At 35.2% G+C, this 18,791-nt stretch overlaps 2 protein-coding genes across 2 annotated transcripts; one reads left to right on the top strand and one right to left on the bottom strand.

The window, feature by feature from the left end:
- Window positions 1-283: 283 nt before the first annotated feature.
- LOC108760090 (TBC domain-containing protein kinase-like protein) lies at window positions 284-4,396 on the bottom strand. The gene is made up of 12 exons (XM_018505886.1): window positions 3,862-4,396; window positions 3,542-3,791; window positions 3,229-3,457; window positions 2,872-3,146; window positions 2,634-2,780; window positions 2,278-2,560; window positions 2,013-2,190; window positions 1,433-1,639; window positions 1,089-1,348; window positions 904-1,031; window positions 663-825; window positions 284-595 (listed from the first exon to the last, which is right to left on the bottom strand). Exons 1-12 carry the CDS (start codon window positions 4,064-4,066, stop codon window positions 488-490), a joined length of 2,433 nt encoding a protein of 810 aa, XP_018361388.1. The 5' UTR covers window positions 4,067-4,396; the 3' UTR covers window positions 284-487.
- An 83-nt stretch (window positions 4,397-4,479) lies between these two features.
- Window positions 4,480-12,694, top strand: Zir (dedicator of cytokinesis). Its single transcript, XM_018505885.1, has 20 exons — window positions 4,480-4,703; window positions 5,120-5,294; window positions 5,399-5,577; window positions 5,699-5,840; window positions 5,913-6,116; window positions 6,177-6,368; window positions 6,455-6,679; window positions 6,757-7,031; window positions 7,101-7,416; window positions 7,496-7,801; window positions 7,881-8,086; window positions 8,160-9,923; window positions 10,016-10,143; window positions 10,223-10,485; window positions 10,558-10,817; window positions 10,914-11,348; window positions 11,439-11,791; window positions 11,871-12,073; window positions 12,152-12,471; window positions 12,547-12,694. Exons 2-20 carry the CDS (start codon window positions 5,154-5,156, stop codon window positions 12,599-12,601), a joined length of 5,967 nt encoding a protein of 1,988 aa, XP_018361387.1. The 5' UTR covers window positions 4,480-4,703; window positions 5,120-5,153; the 3' UTR covers window positions 12,602-12,694.
- Window positions 12,695-18,791: the final 6,097 nt, after the last annotated feature.

The raw sequence follows: 18,791 nt of genomic DNA, 5'->3' as shown, positions 1-18,791 counted from the left end.
TGTTTACCTAAGTTAATATTATACGAGTAAAAATCAATATATGAGCTAATCAAAAAGTGTGCAACAAAAGGCACATGTCTAAGCTTTAGTGTTCACAACTTTGACATTCGTTGTCATAGCAACCGGAGTGTACACATACGAAGCATATATGGCATATCATTTGTGAATAATCGAGTCACGCGATACAATAAAATTTTTTATAACAAAATTGTACAAGATCGTTATACAGATTTACAGATATCGTATATCAATTGTACTATATAGAGTACTATGTAGAGCTGGGATTTAGTTGCACATTTCGGCCGATTTTCAGCTTAGTTCCTGCCCTTTACTTCACCAACTTGCGCGCAGCCTAAATGCTGATCGGTCTTAGACAAGGGGCAGGAACCAAGCTGAAAATCGGCCAAAATGTGCAACTAAATTCCAGCACTGGTATAGAGAATACATTTGAGTATTATATGTATAGTAACTCAATTACGTAATTCAATTAACGTGCAGGTACTATAATATTCGGAGACTTGGAGCGTAACGCATTAATTCCGCCTTGCAGAGAACAGACTCCTATGACACTGCATTTTACCAGAAATTCTGCAAACTATATTATAAAATATATTACAATTAAATCTCTCTTCACAATTTCCTTTTATACATGATTTACTTGCCAGTGCATTGTTTTGATTGTGTGGCCCAATAATCACAACGACATTGCTTTTATTATCTGTCAACGGTTTTGCATGCGGTCCGAGTGTGTCGATGTGAGTTTGAGATAATTGCACACTTGTAAATGGAATGTTAATACTACCGAGAACAGCACCCCTCTCGAATCTGTTAAAAACAGATTAGTTTAGAAAATAAATTTTTTCAACAGAATTTTGTTATTACAATTTGAAAACGAATACTTACTGTATATTACTACGTACATCAACCACTATAACTTTACTCGGTGAATTGTTGTAAAGATTTAAAAAGTCTTCCACACTTATTCTTGGCATCTTTTCGGTTCCCGCTTCAGGTTCAATCCAGTTTGCATCCTACGAATTAATTAGAATTTTATAATATGCAAATAATCAATTACAACAATACTGTACCTTTGCTGTATTGTACTGGTGTTTTCTGTATGTAATACTAGCGGGTGTGTTTTGATACATTGTCATGGAATCTTTAACGCATAATTCTATATCAATTTCGGGTAAATCAGAGAACAAGAGAATACACTCATTGAAACCTGACATTAATAAGGAATCTCGCAGTTGCTTCAATATCGCTAATCCAACTAAGAGAGGAAACGACGAGTCTCCCAGCAATAGTTTATCCCATAGATGCAATATTTTATGCAATGGAAATACGTCTAAAACATTAGTCATTTTTTAATTTTTATATCAACAATTAATAATATGACGTATTGAAAAAGCATATCAATAGCAAAACTTACGTGAAAACATTGTTAAGAACCATGGTATGGCGAAAAGTTCCGGTACAAAATTTATGGACTTTAGATGATTCGCTAATTGAGGATCATGGAACGCAATAATTTGGGAAAATTTGCCCAAATATTCCTGTATTACCGCTGAGTTATCTTTCAAAAAGAACTTGTGGAGATACTTCGGTATAAAGGTTGACAGACACGCAAAAGCTCGAGCTAAAACCAATTGCGCGATACATTAATTCATAACAGGAAAACATATTTTTTATGACTAAAAAAATATATGGATCCTATTAAAGTTTTTTGTTATTACATATATAGTTTTAAGTTTTAAAATTTTCAACTGTAAAAAATTATTATTATTATTATTCAATTATGTATAAAAAATTGTTATTACATAGTTTTAGAAGTCTAAAAATTTTCAACTATAAAAAATTGTAACCAATAAAATCATGAAAAATAAGATGTGGAATATAAAAATTATTCCAAATCATTACACTATTTAAAAATTAAAAAAATGTCTCAGGGTCACCAGGATTTTATATTCCGGTTACAGATAAAGATACAAAAATATGTTGGATAGTCATACCTTCATTATTAAAATTTAGATAAAGAAACGGAGCTGTCAGCGAATCGAGCCCTTGCCAATAGACATAATGTGGATTATTCCTGACCCACGCTTTTAGCAATCTTTGCAATCGCTCGTGTCCAGCACCAGATGACAGTAATTCACTATATTGATGGCATCTCGGTATGTCTACTTCTATCTGAAATTATTATAGATCTATCTGAAATCAAATTATTAGCAAAATGCATTTACATGTCGAGTACCATATTATATAGCAATTATATACCTGCCGATCAGTATGAGTGGGCGTTTCCTTATCAATCATGTCATAACGCTTCTGTATATCGCCGGTGATACCAAGCAAGGCCGCCCATACGGCACCTCTAACTGGAGGCGGTATATCTTTATGTGCTTCCTCGATAATTGCCTCCTGAGTAAGCGGATAAGCCTGTAAAAGTCTGTCGAATAGAACAAGTCTATAAAACTGATATTCTGTATCACGCTCCCTTATGATTAATGGCAACTGAGATGCGGCATTCGTCAGATCTTCTTGTCCCTGAACTCGCATTCTGTAATGTAAAATTTTTATAACAATTCGTAATATTAAAATAGATACAGGATGAGAGATAAAAGTGAACTGACTGGTTTGTTAACCAAGGATAGTTTGCTATGTATGGGATATGAGCTAAACGCTGGCGAAGAGTCTCCATAGGAACTTTTACGACTCTTACATCGAGTAGACTAGCAGTGTCTCTCTGGCCAAACATTTGACCAAGTAATATGACTAAACTGAAACAAAAATTTCAAATATTTGATATAATCGCATTGAACAATGTAATTATATGAATGATTATTTTATACATATATATTTGAAAATTACTTTGGAATAGATAAGATAGGTGGTCTTGATCTAATGAGACTCTGCTTTTTTAGATCTACAGTAATATCTCCACCGGCCAATTGCCATAGATAGTATAACTCATCCATTTTTCTAACAATAACATTCTTATAGAGATTTTCTTCCTTTTCTTGTGTATTTCTTATTAAATGTTCCGCAAATATCGGCAACTCCAGTAAATCCTCTGGAGTTTTACGCTTAGTAGGATGAATTTGCAGACACGAATCTACAAATTCCTTTAGCTCTCTTGGTAACTTCTGTATGATACAAAGATGTAATGTTATAAGATATAACATTATAATGTAAACAGATTATAATACATAATAGATAAATCTGTACTTCATAAGTGTGGAAACAATTGTTTTCTCTGGCAAGACGTTCAAATATGCCAGTATCACACAATATTAAGCTCAGAACTCTCCTCAAACACTGGGATAATTTTATACCAGGCCAGATAGGTTGTCCTAATAGTTGCTCCGCTATAATCATTCCCAGAGACCAAGAGTCTATTTTAACACCACTCGGACTAGGATTTAGAAATACCTCTGGTGCCGTGTATTTTGGAGAACTGAGAAAAGAAAATTTATTTATAATTTTATAACAAACATATATATATATATATATTAGTAAAAAGAAATATTTGAAAAAATACCCAATTGGGAAAGATACATTCTTTCCTCCATCTGTCATGTAATATAATCCGTAGTTGTATAATTGGACATCACCATTTTTCTTAATCAATATATTATCTGGACTCAAGTGTCTATGTACGAGATCTAGTTCATTCATGCGTCGTAATGCTAAGAGACTCTGAAAGGATATCTTGACGATTTCTTCTGTACTTAAATCATGCCTAGTGCTCAATGCATTTCCACTGTACTCCATAACAACCACAATCCTCTCTACAAATATACAAAAATAATTTATACAGTCTCAGTGGAAAACAAACTTATTTGCATTGTCAAAACTCACCATGTTTGCTTCTAATTATGTCAAGATAGGGAGAGAGATGAGGATGGTAGATGGTCTTTAGAAATTGCGCCTTCCCATAGATAGTTATGGAATTTGGAGTGAGTGGTAGACCGTTGCTGCCGCACACTTCCACTGGGTGGCTTTGCGCGAAAAAAGTCATGCCACCCAAACATCGCTCCTCATTCTCCAATAGTGCAGGACACATGGCGTTTGTGGAATTCCATAAATCTCTCTCAGATTATACGAACGGACTCCGCCGTTTGGATTCGAATTTCCTATCACACATCATTATTGTCGTTTTCTGCATTTCTTATGACATGCCCGATGTCCGGTTATTATCGTTTACAACAGCTGTTATTCAACCACAGACTCTTATGAGTAGATTGCCGATTTCGCCTCTACGTTTGAAGACAGTACTGGACAGCGCCATATTTGTGTTCATTCACTCTCACATGTACAAATCACACAGATAATCAGGGAGCATTTAACTTATCGCAATTTATGGGTGCCTTCCATTTACAAGTGACTGAAGTGACACAAGTCGACAAAAGTCTCCCTGACAGTCCTGGCACTACAATTGACAATACAAGTGTAGGCAGTGCAGTGCGATCAGTGCAGTGTAGAATAGTGCAAAAGTCGCCTAAAATCTGGTAACCCTTCCGATCACTCCAATCAGTTTTTAAGTTTTAATTAGTCTGACAGTTCTAAGAAGCGTCAGTGAAGGATTCACGTCAAATACAAACGCGTCAAGGTTTGAGGAAATATTGAAGGACAGCGAATTCTTGTTGGCAATTTTGATTACTCACAGCCAACTCGTTCTCGATGAATTTGGATTAACATAAGTAATTGTTCGATGTAGGTAATAAATACACATTCTTGTCGCGATATCTTATTACTCACACTTGTTTTTGACACGATTATAATTTCTGCTCCATTTCCAACCTACTCTCACAACTTATAAATATCAATCATTATTTTTCAATTTTACCGTTTTTAGATTTGTTATAATATTTTGTTGTTATAATTAAAAGCACGCATTATTTATGAATAAAATAATAATTGTGTGTGTGTGTGTGTATATATATATATTAAAATAATGCAAGTTTAAAGATACTATATGTTGCTTTATTGAAAAAAAATCAAATTTGCATTCCATAAAGGAAAAAAATACATTACAATTATTAATTTGAATTTAATGGTTAAAATCATTTGTAGTATTTTATCAAAATATATTTATTCATATAATCTTTTTTTGTAGAATCTTGTCAGATTATTTCATTGGGACATTTATAATGTCTTCAGTCCAGCGTGCATTTGCTCACAAATTAAGCAAACAACATGCTGCTGATGTAAGGCGGCAAATTGCTACTTCTACTTCCTATTCCCGTGATTTATCCAAAAGTGGTAGCAGTATATCAGGATTTTCTTCTACAGTAAGCGTGCAGTTTTCTTTGGAAAAACTAAATCATGAAAATATTATAATTAATTTTGAAATAAATTATTTAATCATTAAGTAAAATATTTAACCATTATGTAGATGTCGTTGTGCGAGGTATTAGAACCACTTGATTATGAAGAATTCTTAGGACAACACCAGTCAGTGCTAGACCGTGATCCTTTAAAACCAATACTAGATTTTCCTCCAGGAGATGTTGAATTAAGAGTTGTAAAGAGGAAAATTCGAACAGAGGAGCCAGTAGTGCCACACGAATCAATGTAAGGACAAATAATATTGAAGCGTTATCAATTATTATATATTATTTAAAATTTGTGTATATAGTAAATGTATAATGAATGTGATAAAATCTATTTTTTATTTTAATTATTTGGCTTTCAGAGATACTGTGTCACCTTATGTGAAAAGATGCATTGAAAGTTTTACTTCAGACTGGATCGTAATACATCGCAAATATAAAGGGAGAATTTCACCTATTGCCAGAGACAGATTACTTCAGGATACACCTAGACAAGATTTTGAGGTATCTAGTGTTGGAGATAATTAATTTGTATGTGATGTGAGCAGGAATATAAAAGTAATTGATCTCAATTAGGTAGATCAAGAAGATGCAAATGGCTGTGTATCACCGAACGAGGAGGATGATTTGTCCAATTCCGGAGATACTCCAAGAGGATCTTGGGCAAGTTTGGATTTACGACATTCACAACATGATCCTCTTCTGCCGACTTTATTAGATCGCGTCTGCCTTGAAACAATCGATCAAATGAACGAACAAAAAAGACTGGAAGATCGACAGGTACAGAATTGTAAAGTGGCAAGCCCTTGTAGGTTTTTTGATTAAATATTTATTTTTCAGGAAGCCTTATTTCCTCTTTATGCTCCTCCAACTTCTCCTGATGATGAATGGCAAGAAATTAATGCTGCTCCAGAACCTACAGAGCCTTTTGCTCATAAAATTCTCGTGAAATGTCTACAATTAAAATTAGAACTAGAAGTGGAGCCAATATTCGCGAGTCTTGCATTGTATGATGCCAGAGAAAAGAAAAAAGTACAACATCTTTTTTATGATTAAAATTATAACTTCAAGAACACATAATGCTAATTACAAATTGTTAATTACACATTGTTGTTCAGGTATCGGAGAATTTCTACGTCGATATGAATTCAGAAGGATTAAAAAGAATGCTTGGAGGACACATTGCTTATAGCGATGCAAGTACTTTAGCCAGAAGCTGTGTTTTGAGCATCAGCAAACCTAGTCCTGATTTGTTTCTTGTCGTACGGCTAGAGAAAGTATTGCAAGGTGATATATCGGAGTGTGCCGAACCATATTTACGTGAAGATAAAAATAAAGATAAAGTAAGAAAATAAGAAGAGATAGTACCGATTCAAAATAACAATTTTTGTATATATTATTGTTTTATTTTTTTCCGTAGGTTAGAGCTGCCGCTGCCGCTGCATGTGAACGCCTTGGTCGTTATAGAATGCCTCTCGCATGGACTGCAATTCATCTGTCTGGTGTAATTGGTGGTGGTGGTGACACGGACAGCACTGGCAGCGCTGGATCCTTAGACAGAAAATCGGGAGGTCTGGAACAGTGGCGAAAGAAAGTGGAACCGCCGACGCGACGAGGTTCGCTAGAAAGACGGAGTTCGGACAAAAGACGCAGTTGGTCACCAGACGATTTTGCCAATTGTCTCGATAACTTTAGGTTTGTATAATATTCCATTTTTCTACAATGAGCTTTTATGACCAAAGTAACATCTTGATATTCTTACAGGCCCATTACTTTAACAGTTTCGAGCTTTTTCAAGCAGGAAAGCGAACGACTTCGCGATGAAGATCTTTATAAACTTTTGGTTGAATTACGAAGACCTGGATCTAACTTGAAACGATTAAAATGCTTACCAGGGATATTGAAATTGGATCTTAGTCCTAGACCCGAAGAGCTGCCAAGGTGTCTCGATCCTGACCTTAGAAGATTAGTTCCATATCCAGATGAAAAGAGTCGACCTGTTAAGGAGATACTCGAGTTTCCGAGCGAAGTTGTTTCGCCAGATTTAACATATCGCAATCTCCTTTATCTTTATCCCAAGGTGTGTATCAAATAAAATTGTACGACGAATTATTTTTTATTAATTACACGATATTAGAATTATATTCTATTGTTCGTAGGAAGCAAACTTTAGTTCTAGAACTGGCTCAGCTCGCAATATTGCTGTAAGAATTCAGCTTATGGGAGGTGAGCAAGAAGCCGACGCGCTTACAGCTATTTTTGGTAGATCTTCATGTCCCGAGATGACGCATGAGTACTTCACTTCCGTGTCATATCACAACAAGAATCCAAACTTTTATGATGAAATCAAGATAAGGCTACCCGCGGATTTAAGTGCAAAGCATCACTTATTGTTCACTTTTTATCACATTAGTTGTCAGAAAAAAGTAGAACAACCAAACGTCGAAACAGCAGTCGCATATACAGTAAATTTCAATCAATAATTAATAAAACTAATAGATCAATAATTTGATTGATGTATTGAATATATAAAACTATTTGTAGTGGCTACCACTTTTAAGAGATGGTCATCTTCAATCAGGCGAATTCAGTTTGCCTGCTATGCTGGATCCACCACCCGCAAATTATTCCTATATTGCTCCTGATGTTCTTTTACCAGGCACTCGGTGGGTAGATGCTCATCGAGGAGTCTTCACTGTCATATTGGAGCCCGTTTCCAGCGTTCATCCGCAAGACAAATATATCGACAGGTAACAATACATTGTCTCTTGTAAAGTGAATTAAAGAAATGTAATAATTTTCAACATAATTTCCATATTACAGATTTTTATCGTTGTGTGGATTTTTGGAAACCGGTCAAGTTCCACCTCGTATAGGCGAAGCGGGCATGGAATCAGAATTAAAATCGGCACTCCTCGAATTAGCGCGCGCCTCGCATTCTGCTTTGGTACGATCCCTTCCTCAATTACTGGATCAATTACTGTGTCTTCTGATACGACCGCCAACCTTACCGTCTCAATCATTGAACGTCGCTGCTACCATTTTTGAGGCTTTAGGACTGCTTGTGCGAAATATCACTAATCTACCGGACGGTCAACTGGACGCACATGGAAGACATGCCCTTTTGGCCACTTACATAGCGTATCAATGCTCTCTACCAAACATGACTCACATCGGGAGCGTTGCACGAGCACAGAGCAATCCCGATTTACCTTTGGAAGATCTGGAAATGGAGATCCACTCACGAGGGTTGGACAGAACTGCATCGATGCGGCAGGAATCTCCCTCAATCAACAGTCATCCAACCAGAAGACTTCTACATGAGGAACTTGCTTTGCACTGGGTTGTGTCCACCGGTCAAGCACGCGAGCTGGCGATAACTCATTCCTGGTTCTTCTTAGAGTTGATAATGCGTTCCATGGTCGTGACGCTGTCCGAAATGGGTTCTTTAGAGGCATTGCGAAAACTGAGATTTTCACCACAGTTTTGTGACGACGTCGCTACACTCACCGCCGCGTTAACATCCGAGGTGATATCTCGTTGCGGCAAGGAGATCCGCGTGGCATCCAATTTAATATCGAGTCTTGGCAATTTTTTGTCTGACCTGTTATCTGTAATGGACAGAGGATTCGTATTGTCACTCGTTCGAGCCGCTTGTTGTTCGCTTTCGGATGCGTCGATGCATATTCCTGATTCGGCGGCATTGTTCGCTCTGAAACTCGATCTCGTGAGAACGGTATGCTCGCACGAGCACTACGTAGCACTGAATCTTCCCTTTGGCACTGGCTACACATCAGGATCCGCCCCGGCATCACCCAGTCCATCAACCGGCAGCTCAGGCAGTCTGATATCCACTCTCGTGCCCGGGGATAGAGCTCGCTTTTCAGAACTCAGTCAAGAATTCAGGCAGCAGCATTTTCTGGTCGGCATCGTTCTGTCCGATCTGGCAAACACTTTGGAGATACCAAATCCGATGCTACAGAATAAAGCTATTGGAACTGTTCGACATCTTATGAGTTGCCATGACGCTGATCCACGATATTCCGATCCTGCAGCGAAGGCCAGAGTCGCTGCGCTATATTTACCATTACTTAATATTTTGATGGATGCCTTACCCCAGCTTTATCATTGGGACTCCAAAGATAAAAGCGTCTATCCGGATGAATCCGGATCAATCATGCAATCGGTAGCATTGGCCATTGCAGGCGGAGTATCGGCGGATACTGCGGGTAATCAATGCCGCGTATCCTTGAGTTCCGAAGCTACTCGACATTTATTAATGTGTGCCTTATGGGTGCTCAAGGGATTGGAGCAAACTGCTCTAGCACAATGGTGCTCCGAACTCAGTGCAAGACGCATATTGAGCTTGCTGCAAGTATTGAATATAGCCACTGCAGCATTTGAGTACAAAGGCAAGAAAGCACTTAAAAGATTACCACCTCAAGCAACGGCCACTAGTGATATTAGATCACGATTGGAAGACGTGATTCTCGGTCAGGGAAGTGCTAGGAGCGAAATGATGCTGCGAAGAAAGGAAAGAGTAACCGGAGATAAATTGAGATGGCGCAAAGATCAAATGCCTTACAGGTATAAATATTATTTAAATTATAATTATAAATTAATATATATTTATATATAATTATGAAATTATAATTATATAAATATATTGATTCTTCAAGATCTTGCGAACAACCGGAGGGAAGAGCTGTGGAACAAGATGCCCATATAGAAGGAGCCTTAGCGGCTGAGGCTTCTCTTGTCGTATTAGATACTTTAGAATCTGTAGTTCAAGCTGATGGCGGTGGAGGTATTCACAAATTTTTTATTTCATTATAATTACTTATATATGACAAGGAAAGATAAATTACATGTTCGAAATTATGTAGGTGCAGTTGTTGGTGCGGTATTGAAAGTATTATTAAGAGCTCTGGCTAGAAACCAAAGTACATTGGTTCTTCAGCACATGTTCAATACACAGCGAGCTCTAGTCTTCAAGTATCATAGTGCATTGTTCGATGAGGAAAGCGAGCGCTGTGGGGATTTGTGTTTAACACTGCTCACTCGGTGCAGCTCGCCTTTAAGCGCTATTAGAAGTCACGCAGCTGCGAGTTTGTATTTACTGATGCGACAAAATTTCGAAATTGGAAATGTAAGCTGTCATGAGATATCATATTGTATTAGTAGTCTATGAAGCATTATTTTAATCTTATATTTTTCACAGAATTTTGCGCGCGTTAAGATGCAAGTCACAACATCGTTATCCGCTCTTGTTGGGAGAGGAAGGGCTCCTAGCGAAGGAGCATTACGTAGAGCCTTGAAAACGGTGCTAGTGTACGCCGAGAGAGATACAGAGCTTGCAGACACGAGTTTTCCCGAACAAGTGAAGGATCTATTATTCAATCTTCATATGATTCTCTCTGATACTGTTAAGATGAAGGAATTCCAAGAGGATCCTGAAATGCTCTTGGATCTAATGTATAGGTAAGATTTTTTAATCTTTATTAATGACAATAATTTAATTTGTATTTTAAAGCATAACGAACTTTAAACTAAGGGATATATCTAAATTTTGTTTAGAATCGCCAAGGGTTATCAAGGATCACCTGATCTTCGTCTGACTTGGCTCGCAAACATGGCACAGCAGCATATGGAAAGGAAAAATCACACAGAAGCAGCAATGTGTTTAGTGCATAGTGCCGCTCTAGTAGCAGAATATCTTCATCTGTTAGAACCTGGTGGCGGTGGTCGGCCCGTAGGAGCCGTCGCTTTGAATGCCGTAACACCAAATGCTTTAGAAGAAAGCGCTGTCGGCGATGACGTATTAGCTAGAAGAGAAGAAGGACTTTGCTTAGGCCCTGATTTTTCAGAAAGCGGATTGGCAGGTTTATTAGAGCACGCGGCTAGCTCTTTTCATGCAGCTGGAATGTACGAAGCTATTCCTGACGTCTATAGGGTATTGCTACCTATAGCGGAAGCTGCACACGACTACAAAAAATTAGCTAATATTCACGGGTAAGAAAATTTAAATTATTTAATATGATAGGGAGAGAATATCTTTATACTTCAAATTTACATGATACTTTTTGGGGATTTTTTTTTTAGTAAACTTCACGAGGCATATACGCGTGTGGAACAATTGGCTGGCAAACGTGTCTTCGGAACATACTTTAGAGTTGGCTTCTATGGCGCTAGATTCGGTGATCTCGCCGGCGAAGAATTTGTTTACAAAGAGCCCACCTTGACGAAACTTCCGGAGATATTCTCGAGACTCGAGAACTTTTATGCCGAAAGATTCGGCGCGGATAATATAGTCATAATAAAGGATTCAAATCCTGTGGATCCTAGCAAGCTGGAACCAGATAAAGCTTATGTACAGATCACTTATGTAGAACCATATTTTGAAGCACACGAGCTTAGACACAGACCAACAGTTTTCCATCGAAATTTCAATATAAGTGAGTATTGATTAAGACAAAATTTATTTTGTTGTTACAAATAATTTTAGAATTATTTTTATGATGGCTTTGTTTTTAGAACGATTTGTTTATGCGACACCTTTTACTCCTGGTGGCAAAGCACACGGCGAGTTACGCGAACAATGCAAACGGAAGACTATATTAACGGTGGCGACGCATTTCCCGTATTTGAAAACCAGAATTCGAGTCGTAGCTCGAAAACAGATAGTCCTAAGTCCCATTGAAGTAGCAATTGAAGACATACAGAAGAAGACTGCCGAGGTATCGATTGCTCCTTCACGCTTTATTCTTAATTTTGTAATATACATGTAATACATTTTTTGTATATATCTTAATTAGGTGGCCGCTGCGACCGTTCAAGAACCACCCGATGCAAAGATGTTGCAAATGGTCCTTCAAGGTTGCATTGGGACGACGGTCAATCAAGGACCTGCTGAAGTAGCGGTCGTATTTCTTTCCGGTTTGCGCGAACAAAATGCGCAACCGAGCAGACTGCAACACAAGCTTCGTTTGTGTTTCAAAGATTTCCAAAAAAAATGTCTCGATGCTTTGCGGCGTAACAAGAATTTGATTGGTCCCGATCAGCGGGATTATCAGCGGGAACTGGAGAGAAATTATCAAAGATTAACTGAGAGATTGGCACCTCTCATTGCTTGGAGGTAAGAAATTTAATTAGAGACACGTTTTTTTTAAAGAGTTTTCCATGTTAAAAAAATTTGTGCTGCCACATATAGCGGACCATCTTTAATTAATCAGCAAGCTGTACCATCGACTCCTCCACGCTGGTAAGGAAATGAAACACTGCCATAGAAGCTTACCAAAGACTATTGTATCCAATTATTGCAATTGTCATTTAGCATATAGCAAATTCTGCTTATAATCACTATTGTGAAAAATATCGTATGTTGAATCCTTGCTTTATAATTGAAAAATTATTCCAAATTATTTGTAAAGTAAATATCTATTTAGCCAGAAGATTAGTTATTATGAGTTATATTATTTATTTTAAATTCGATAAAATTTCGACGCGCAATTTAAGATGACTACAAATATGGTACATATGTACATATATAATATATGTAAATTTACATTGAATTATTCAAGCATCAAAGATCCATCTTTAACCGTTATGAACCTTTAATTCGTACACTGTTAGAAATGTAACAACGAGCTTACTTTACATATAAATAAAGCTCGTGGTTATGGACGAAATTAAAAGTAATGAATAATTTAACTAAAAATTAAGTTACAATAGTTACTTAAATGTAATGAAGGTGTACATTAAATTTATGAACAATACATTAAATTTCATGTACATGTACACAAATATACTTTTTAGTTATAAATACATTAAATTTAATGTAATATCATGAAATTAAGTTCAAATTATAACTTAAAAAGTACATAAAATTTCATGAAATTTTTAACAGTATATGTCTTATTGGTTGTGTTCTCACATGTACGATCTAATAAAATTCTTATTGTTTATATTATTTATATTATGAGTTTTTATATACATATTATGAATTATTAAATAAATTGTATTTTGTTTATAAATAAGAATAGGATAAGAATACCATTATAAAATTGCCAGATATCCGAATTTGTTAATACTAAAAACTGAAACGGTTTTATAAAACAAGGATTCAATGTAATTTTTTTTATTACAGGGATTCAGATCAACGTATTTCGATCCGGATAACGGTCCGAGGCTAAATCCAACTTTTGTTTTTCGTCCTTTACCGTAACAGTTACTGGGACCGATTTCGATCCTTTTCGATCTTTTTCGATCTCGGTTTTTGGTAATTACACACTTGTAACGGTTATCTCTTATCATTAAAAAGAACCAAAATCAAAAGGGTAGCCTCGGACCATAACCGTAACCGGTTTTTCATTCCGAAATATAATTTCGATTCAAATCCCTGCTTTTTTTACAATTGAAATTTTATACTCATGAGTACTTAAGTATTATAATACATTGTGACCGTCACATAAATTTAAATATGGTCGGGCAACTGTATTTAGAATTTGTATTTTTTTATAATTGATAAACGTATTTGTATATATCAAGTAGTTTTGACCTATTTAATATTTTTGTACATTTTCTGTTTATTTATTAAATTCATTAAAATGCAATGTTGCGTTAAGTATTAAGTGCTTGCATGATGTATTACACAATACAACACACATTCCCTCCCGTGAAAAAATCAAAGAGATCCTGAAAGTAGATGTAAAAAAAAATACCCGTGTCTCGGCGTTTTACTAGATCAAGTCGTTAACGTTTTTTTATGCAACGTTTTTGATTTGCCGTTTGTATAATTCCGGTTTTGTATCACGAACAATAGACCAACAGTATTCATCAAGCATGTGTCTGATGTCTTTTCCTTTAAAGCGTTTTTCTCAATGATCGCAATGTCTTGGTGAAAGCCATATTCATCACTGAATTCACCATGTTCATCACTGAATTCACCCAAATTCGGAAAAGAATCCAAATGATTGTGAAGAAAATGTATTTTTAGCGACATTTAACTTTTATTGCATGAAAAGCCGAAATTATTTCGGCAACAATTTTGTTATAATGTCGACTTTTTTATTGCCCAGAAAATTTTCGATGACGACTACCAAACCAGTAAGTCAGTATCGAGACACGGATACGCTTTCCTAACATCTGCTTTCAAAATCTCTTTGAATTTTTCATGGGAGGAAACCTGTGCTGTATTATAAAAAGACATTTGATGATACTTAACAAACGTTAACGACTTGATCTGGTAAAACGCTGAGGCACGGGTATTTTTTTTACATCTACTTTCAGAATTTCTTTGATTTTTTCATGGGAGGAAAAATTCGATTTTTGTCGTACTGTGTTATACATCTAATTGTAAGCACGAAAACTCTATATATATTTCCGTATTAATTAATATAGGAGATTAATTTGTTACTATAACTTATATAATTATAACTTATATAATTTTTTCGTTGCTATCAATATTTATTCTATTACATCTCAGCAATATACTCATTCATAAATATAAAATAATGAGATATTACGGATACGCTTTTTAGGCATTCATGAGCTGTAAGCTTCATTCTATCTTCCTTCTATGTATAATGAGCTATAAAGATAAAATAAAGTTTACAGCGTATGAGCGTCTAAAGTGAACGCATCCTATGTAATTATCTTTATATTTTGTAATATCCTAAGAAAAAAATTTACTATATCTTAATTCATATTTTTTTCAACAATTACTTACAGTAAATAAATATTTACTAATAAAAATTTTATAGTTAACTCTTTCTGTACCAAATAAATATATATTTACATCTAGTAAATATTTAGTTAGTATTATTTAAACTAATATTTATTAAAATTTAGTACATTTTTTCAGTGTACGTATATCTTATATTTTATGAATCGAGCGCCGAGACTTTTATAAGAATGAAAGTAATTTCCCCTAAAGGATTAGACTAAATATCTTGATTAAAAATATTTCTCTACTCTACAATTCTTCGATTGTATTAACACAATGTAGAATGATATATAGTGCACTCGATTTATACAACATAAATTTACAATAAGAAATAATTTCCGTATTTTGTATTATGTATAATATGCACATAAATATGATGACAGGATACGTATATATATGATGACGATTTATAATCATATGTAAATTTAAAAAAGTTTTAAAGTATTAAATCATAAATTTCAAGAACAAGTCGATGTAAGCAAACACAAGATAACAGTGTCTTACAAGATAACACAAGATAACAAAATCTTTTATTAAGACAAAAATATTTATATTAAAATAATATTTTGTTTTTAATAATACAAGATTTTTGTACGCTGCTATCTTGTGTTGGTTTACATCGGCTTGTTCTTGAAATTCATGATTTAAATTCATAAGACGGAAACTGTTTATGCGTTCACAGAATCCGTGATCTTAATCCTTTATTTGCGTTCTGGGTCTTTTTTGGCACAAGCGAAATTTCACTCTCAAATTTTTCCGAAATAAAAGAGAACGAGAGTTCGATTCCGTCTCCTAAAATATCTTGTTAGTAGTGGGATCTAATGGAAGAGATGTTAAAAAGTGATTTGGAACTTTTTCACATTTTTTTGAAAATCAAGAACAGTAAAAAAAACTTGAATTGGATAAAGAAGATCTAGATTATAGATGGAGGGAATAAAAATATGATTGCAGACAAAGGGTTAAGTCTCGAATAAAATGCACTTTTGTATTTCTTGAACAATATTAAAAATATAGATGAATTTTGTATATAGTTATCTTGTGTTTCAAAGGATGAGAGAGGAAGGAAGTAAGTGAATATCTGTCTTCATTCAACAATAGACCTGTCAAATAATCTGTTTATGATCCTCTGGGCTGTCTCCCTCCGCCTATTCATCATTCACTTCCTTCACTATCCATTTTTTTTCTCTTGTATCATGTTCGAATAACTACTTCATTTTATTGCCATTTAAATGATTCGATTTTCGGATTATCGAGAATTGCCTTTGCTTGTTGTGATCTTCGTTTTATTGAAAAGGAAAGATTTATGTAAATTATATATACATTTCTCTCCTCTTTTCTCTCTTAATTTTTTGAGGAATTTAGATCAGCTAGTCTAACAATAAGATTAACTCTGTTATCGAGAATACGCAGAGAAATTAATTTTTCGTATATACCTGAAATCGGAATAAATTCCCAAAAAATCTATTCTCTTCATCATTATTTCTCATTTCCAAAATGATGGAGTGTAACGATCGAGAATTGGTCTGGAAAGATGATGTCATTCGATCCGCTAAAATTCACGTGCGGAAATAGTAACGATACAGACATAAACGTGGATACATCGAATGTCTTGACTCAACCAGAAGGAGAGAAAGAGAAAGAAAGGAGAGGACTAGAGCAGACCGAATAAAACGTCTTAAAATGTCGTAACGGAGGCGAGAGAGGTATCCATATTGGAGGTTTCAGATAAAAGGTTTACCTTTGAACTCGGATGAGACTTCTCGAAGGATTTTCTCGAGGAAAACTTTGATCACGTTAAGAGATTTCCTTCGGGGTACCGACGAGACCGCGTCGCGGAAAAATCCTCTCGAAGTATTCTCTCGCGATGCGGAGTCGTGCGAAGAGGAGGAGAGGAGGAAAGAGAGATACAAGGGAAAACGGCGTTGCAAGGGCGAGGGTAGTAACAGTGCAAGGTGCTTACAAAAAGTTCGAAATTTTCCCCCATTTCGCCCGTTTCTCTGGTGGCAGCAGCGGTCCTGTTTATATTGTCCACAGTCCATTTAACTCTCGAATGCGCGGACGATTCTCCTCTATTCCCGGCCCATTTCGCGCTCGCACTCCTGTTGCGTGCGTCTCGCTTTCTCGCTTATTTGGTAATCTATTTTTTTCCCCCGCAGCCGCGACAAATTACTATGCTTTTTGTCATAGAAACTACTGTTAATCATTGTTATCCTTTCCTGTCGACCTTTTTCCTTCGTCATACATAATAGGACATTGACGCTCGTTCTTAAACCCCCTTGGGTGTGTTCGGATTCGCATCCAGGTTCCCAGGTGTCATGGTTATCCTTTTTTAACATTCGGTAAACAAGGACGGGAGTGATACTTGGGTGGTACTCGGGTGGGAATCTGAATATAGCTTTTTAGATGATTTAGAATTCGCGACCATTCAAGATAAAATTCTACTTCTAATTTTATATGTTACACATATCTTTACATTTACAAACGTATATCCCAGGGTTTGTATTTAAAACAAATGTTTAAAACATGTTTCAAACACTGTACTGCTTTAAACAAACATATGTTTTAAACAAATTTTAAACATGTTTAAAACAGACATGTTTAAATCATGATTTTTTAAAGGAAATGTTAACATAGATTTTAGGCGAATAATATCTATCAGGGTTAGTAAAAATCATGTTTTTCTTTAAAAAGAGCAAAACATTGTGTTTTTTTTTTTTGTTGAAAATATGTTCTCAATGTTTTAAATATATTTTAAACAGTATTTTTAAAAACCCTGTTTTAAACGTGTTTTAAACAGTATCTACTTAAAAAGCTTGTTTAATATACATTATTAAAACATCTGATATTTATAAGCCATTCTTATTTCAACTAATTTCAAGATCTTAAGTAAATTCTTAAGAATCTTAAGAACTTAAGATGCTAATTTAAGATACTCTTCAATTGCGGCCAGATTTCCAATGTTCCCACCAACCTTTGATGGTCAAAATGTGCTTTTGGTTAGCCGTTTTAGTAACACTTCATCTATCGGTGATATAATTCGTATTCTAATATGTACACTGCCAGTACTGAAAATCTACAGTATAAGTGACATATACTATAGATTTTCAGGGCCGCGATCTGTTACACGTTTACACTTAAGAACCATGTTATCCCTGTTGTTTGTCAAATGTTAAACAAAGACAAATGATGTTCATAATTATTGTGAGCATGAACCGAACCGTGGCGTCCGTAATCCAGTATTTCCAGATGACAGTGTCGAAATAATGCCATAAATTATAATCAATTTTATGAGAAATACACATTATATACAAACAAAAATAAATATATAGATATTATTCGCCTAAAATGTATTAAACATTTTCTTTAAAAAAACTTAATTAATCATTTGTTTTAAAGACGTTTAAAATTTGTTTAAAACAGTACAGTATTTAGAAAGTGTTTTAAACGTTTGTTTTAAATACAAATGTATTTTAAACATACCAATCCTGATACATATATACTTATTTTTTGTTTTCGATATGCTACGTTGCTCAACTTCAGAAAATTCATAGAATTTTTGTTAAGAATAGGTATCTCTTTCTATTGTTAACTTCCAAATAAACCTCCATTTTGAGGATTAACACTTAATTTGAGTGTTATTTCGCTAATGTCTAGTTCGGTGTATTTTTTCTTAAGGGATGTACATAACACTTTCATGTGTATATGTATATGTATATATATATATATATATA

This window comes from Trachymyrmex cornetzi, unplaced genomic scaffold, assembly GCF_001594075.2.
Source record: "Trachymyrmex cornetzi isolate Tcor2-1 unplaced genomic scaffold, Tcor1.1 scaffold218, whole genome shotgun sequence".
Lineage (NCBI taxonomy): Eukaryota > Metazoa > Arthropoda > Insecta > Hymenoptera > Formicidae > Trachymyrmex > Trachymyrmex cornetzi.
The sequence above is the reverse complement of the archived record's forward strand: the minus strand, read 5'-3'. Positions and strand labels throughout refer to the sequence as shown.

Bases quoted from the DNA above. Each gene is read 5' to 3' on its own strand.
- LOC108760090 (XM_018505886.1), bottom strand. From the start codon at position 4,066: ATGTGTCCTGCACTATTGGAGAATGAGGAGCGATGTTTGGGTGGCATG. The intron at 3,792-3,861 runs GTGAGTTTTGAC...GTATATTTGTAG, and splicing joins CATAATTAGAAGCAAACATG to AGAGGATTGTGGTTGTTATG. The intron at 2,561-2,633 runs GTCAGTTCACTT...TTTACATTACAG, and splicing joins TATCCTTGGTTAACAAACCA to AATGCGAGTTCAGGGACAAG.
- Zir (XM_018505885.1), top strand. From the start codon at position 5,154: ATGTCTTCAGTCCAGCGTGCATTTGCTCACAAATTAAGCAAACAACAT. The intron at 6,369-6,454 runs GTACAACATCTT...ATTGTTGTTCAG, and splicing joins ATGCCAGAGAAAAGAAAAAA to GTATCGGAGAATTTCTACGT. The intron at 11,792-11,870 runs GTGAGTATTGAT...CTTTGTTTTTAG, and splicing joins CCATCGAAATTTCAATATAA to AACGATTTGTTTATGCGACA.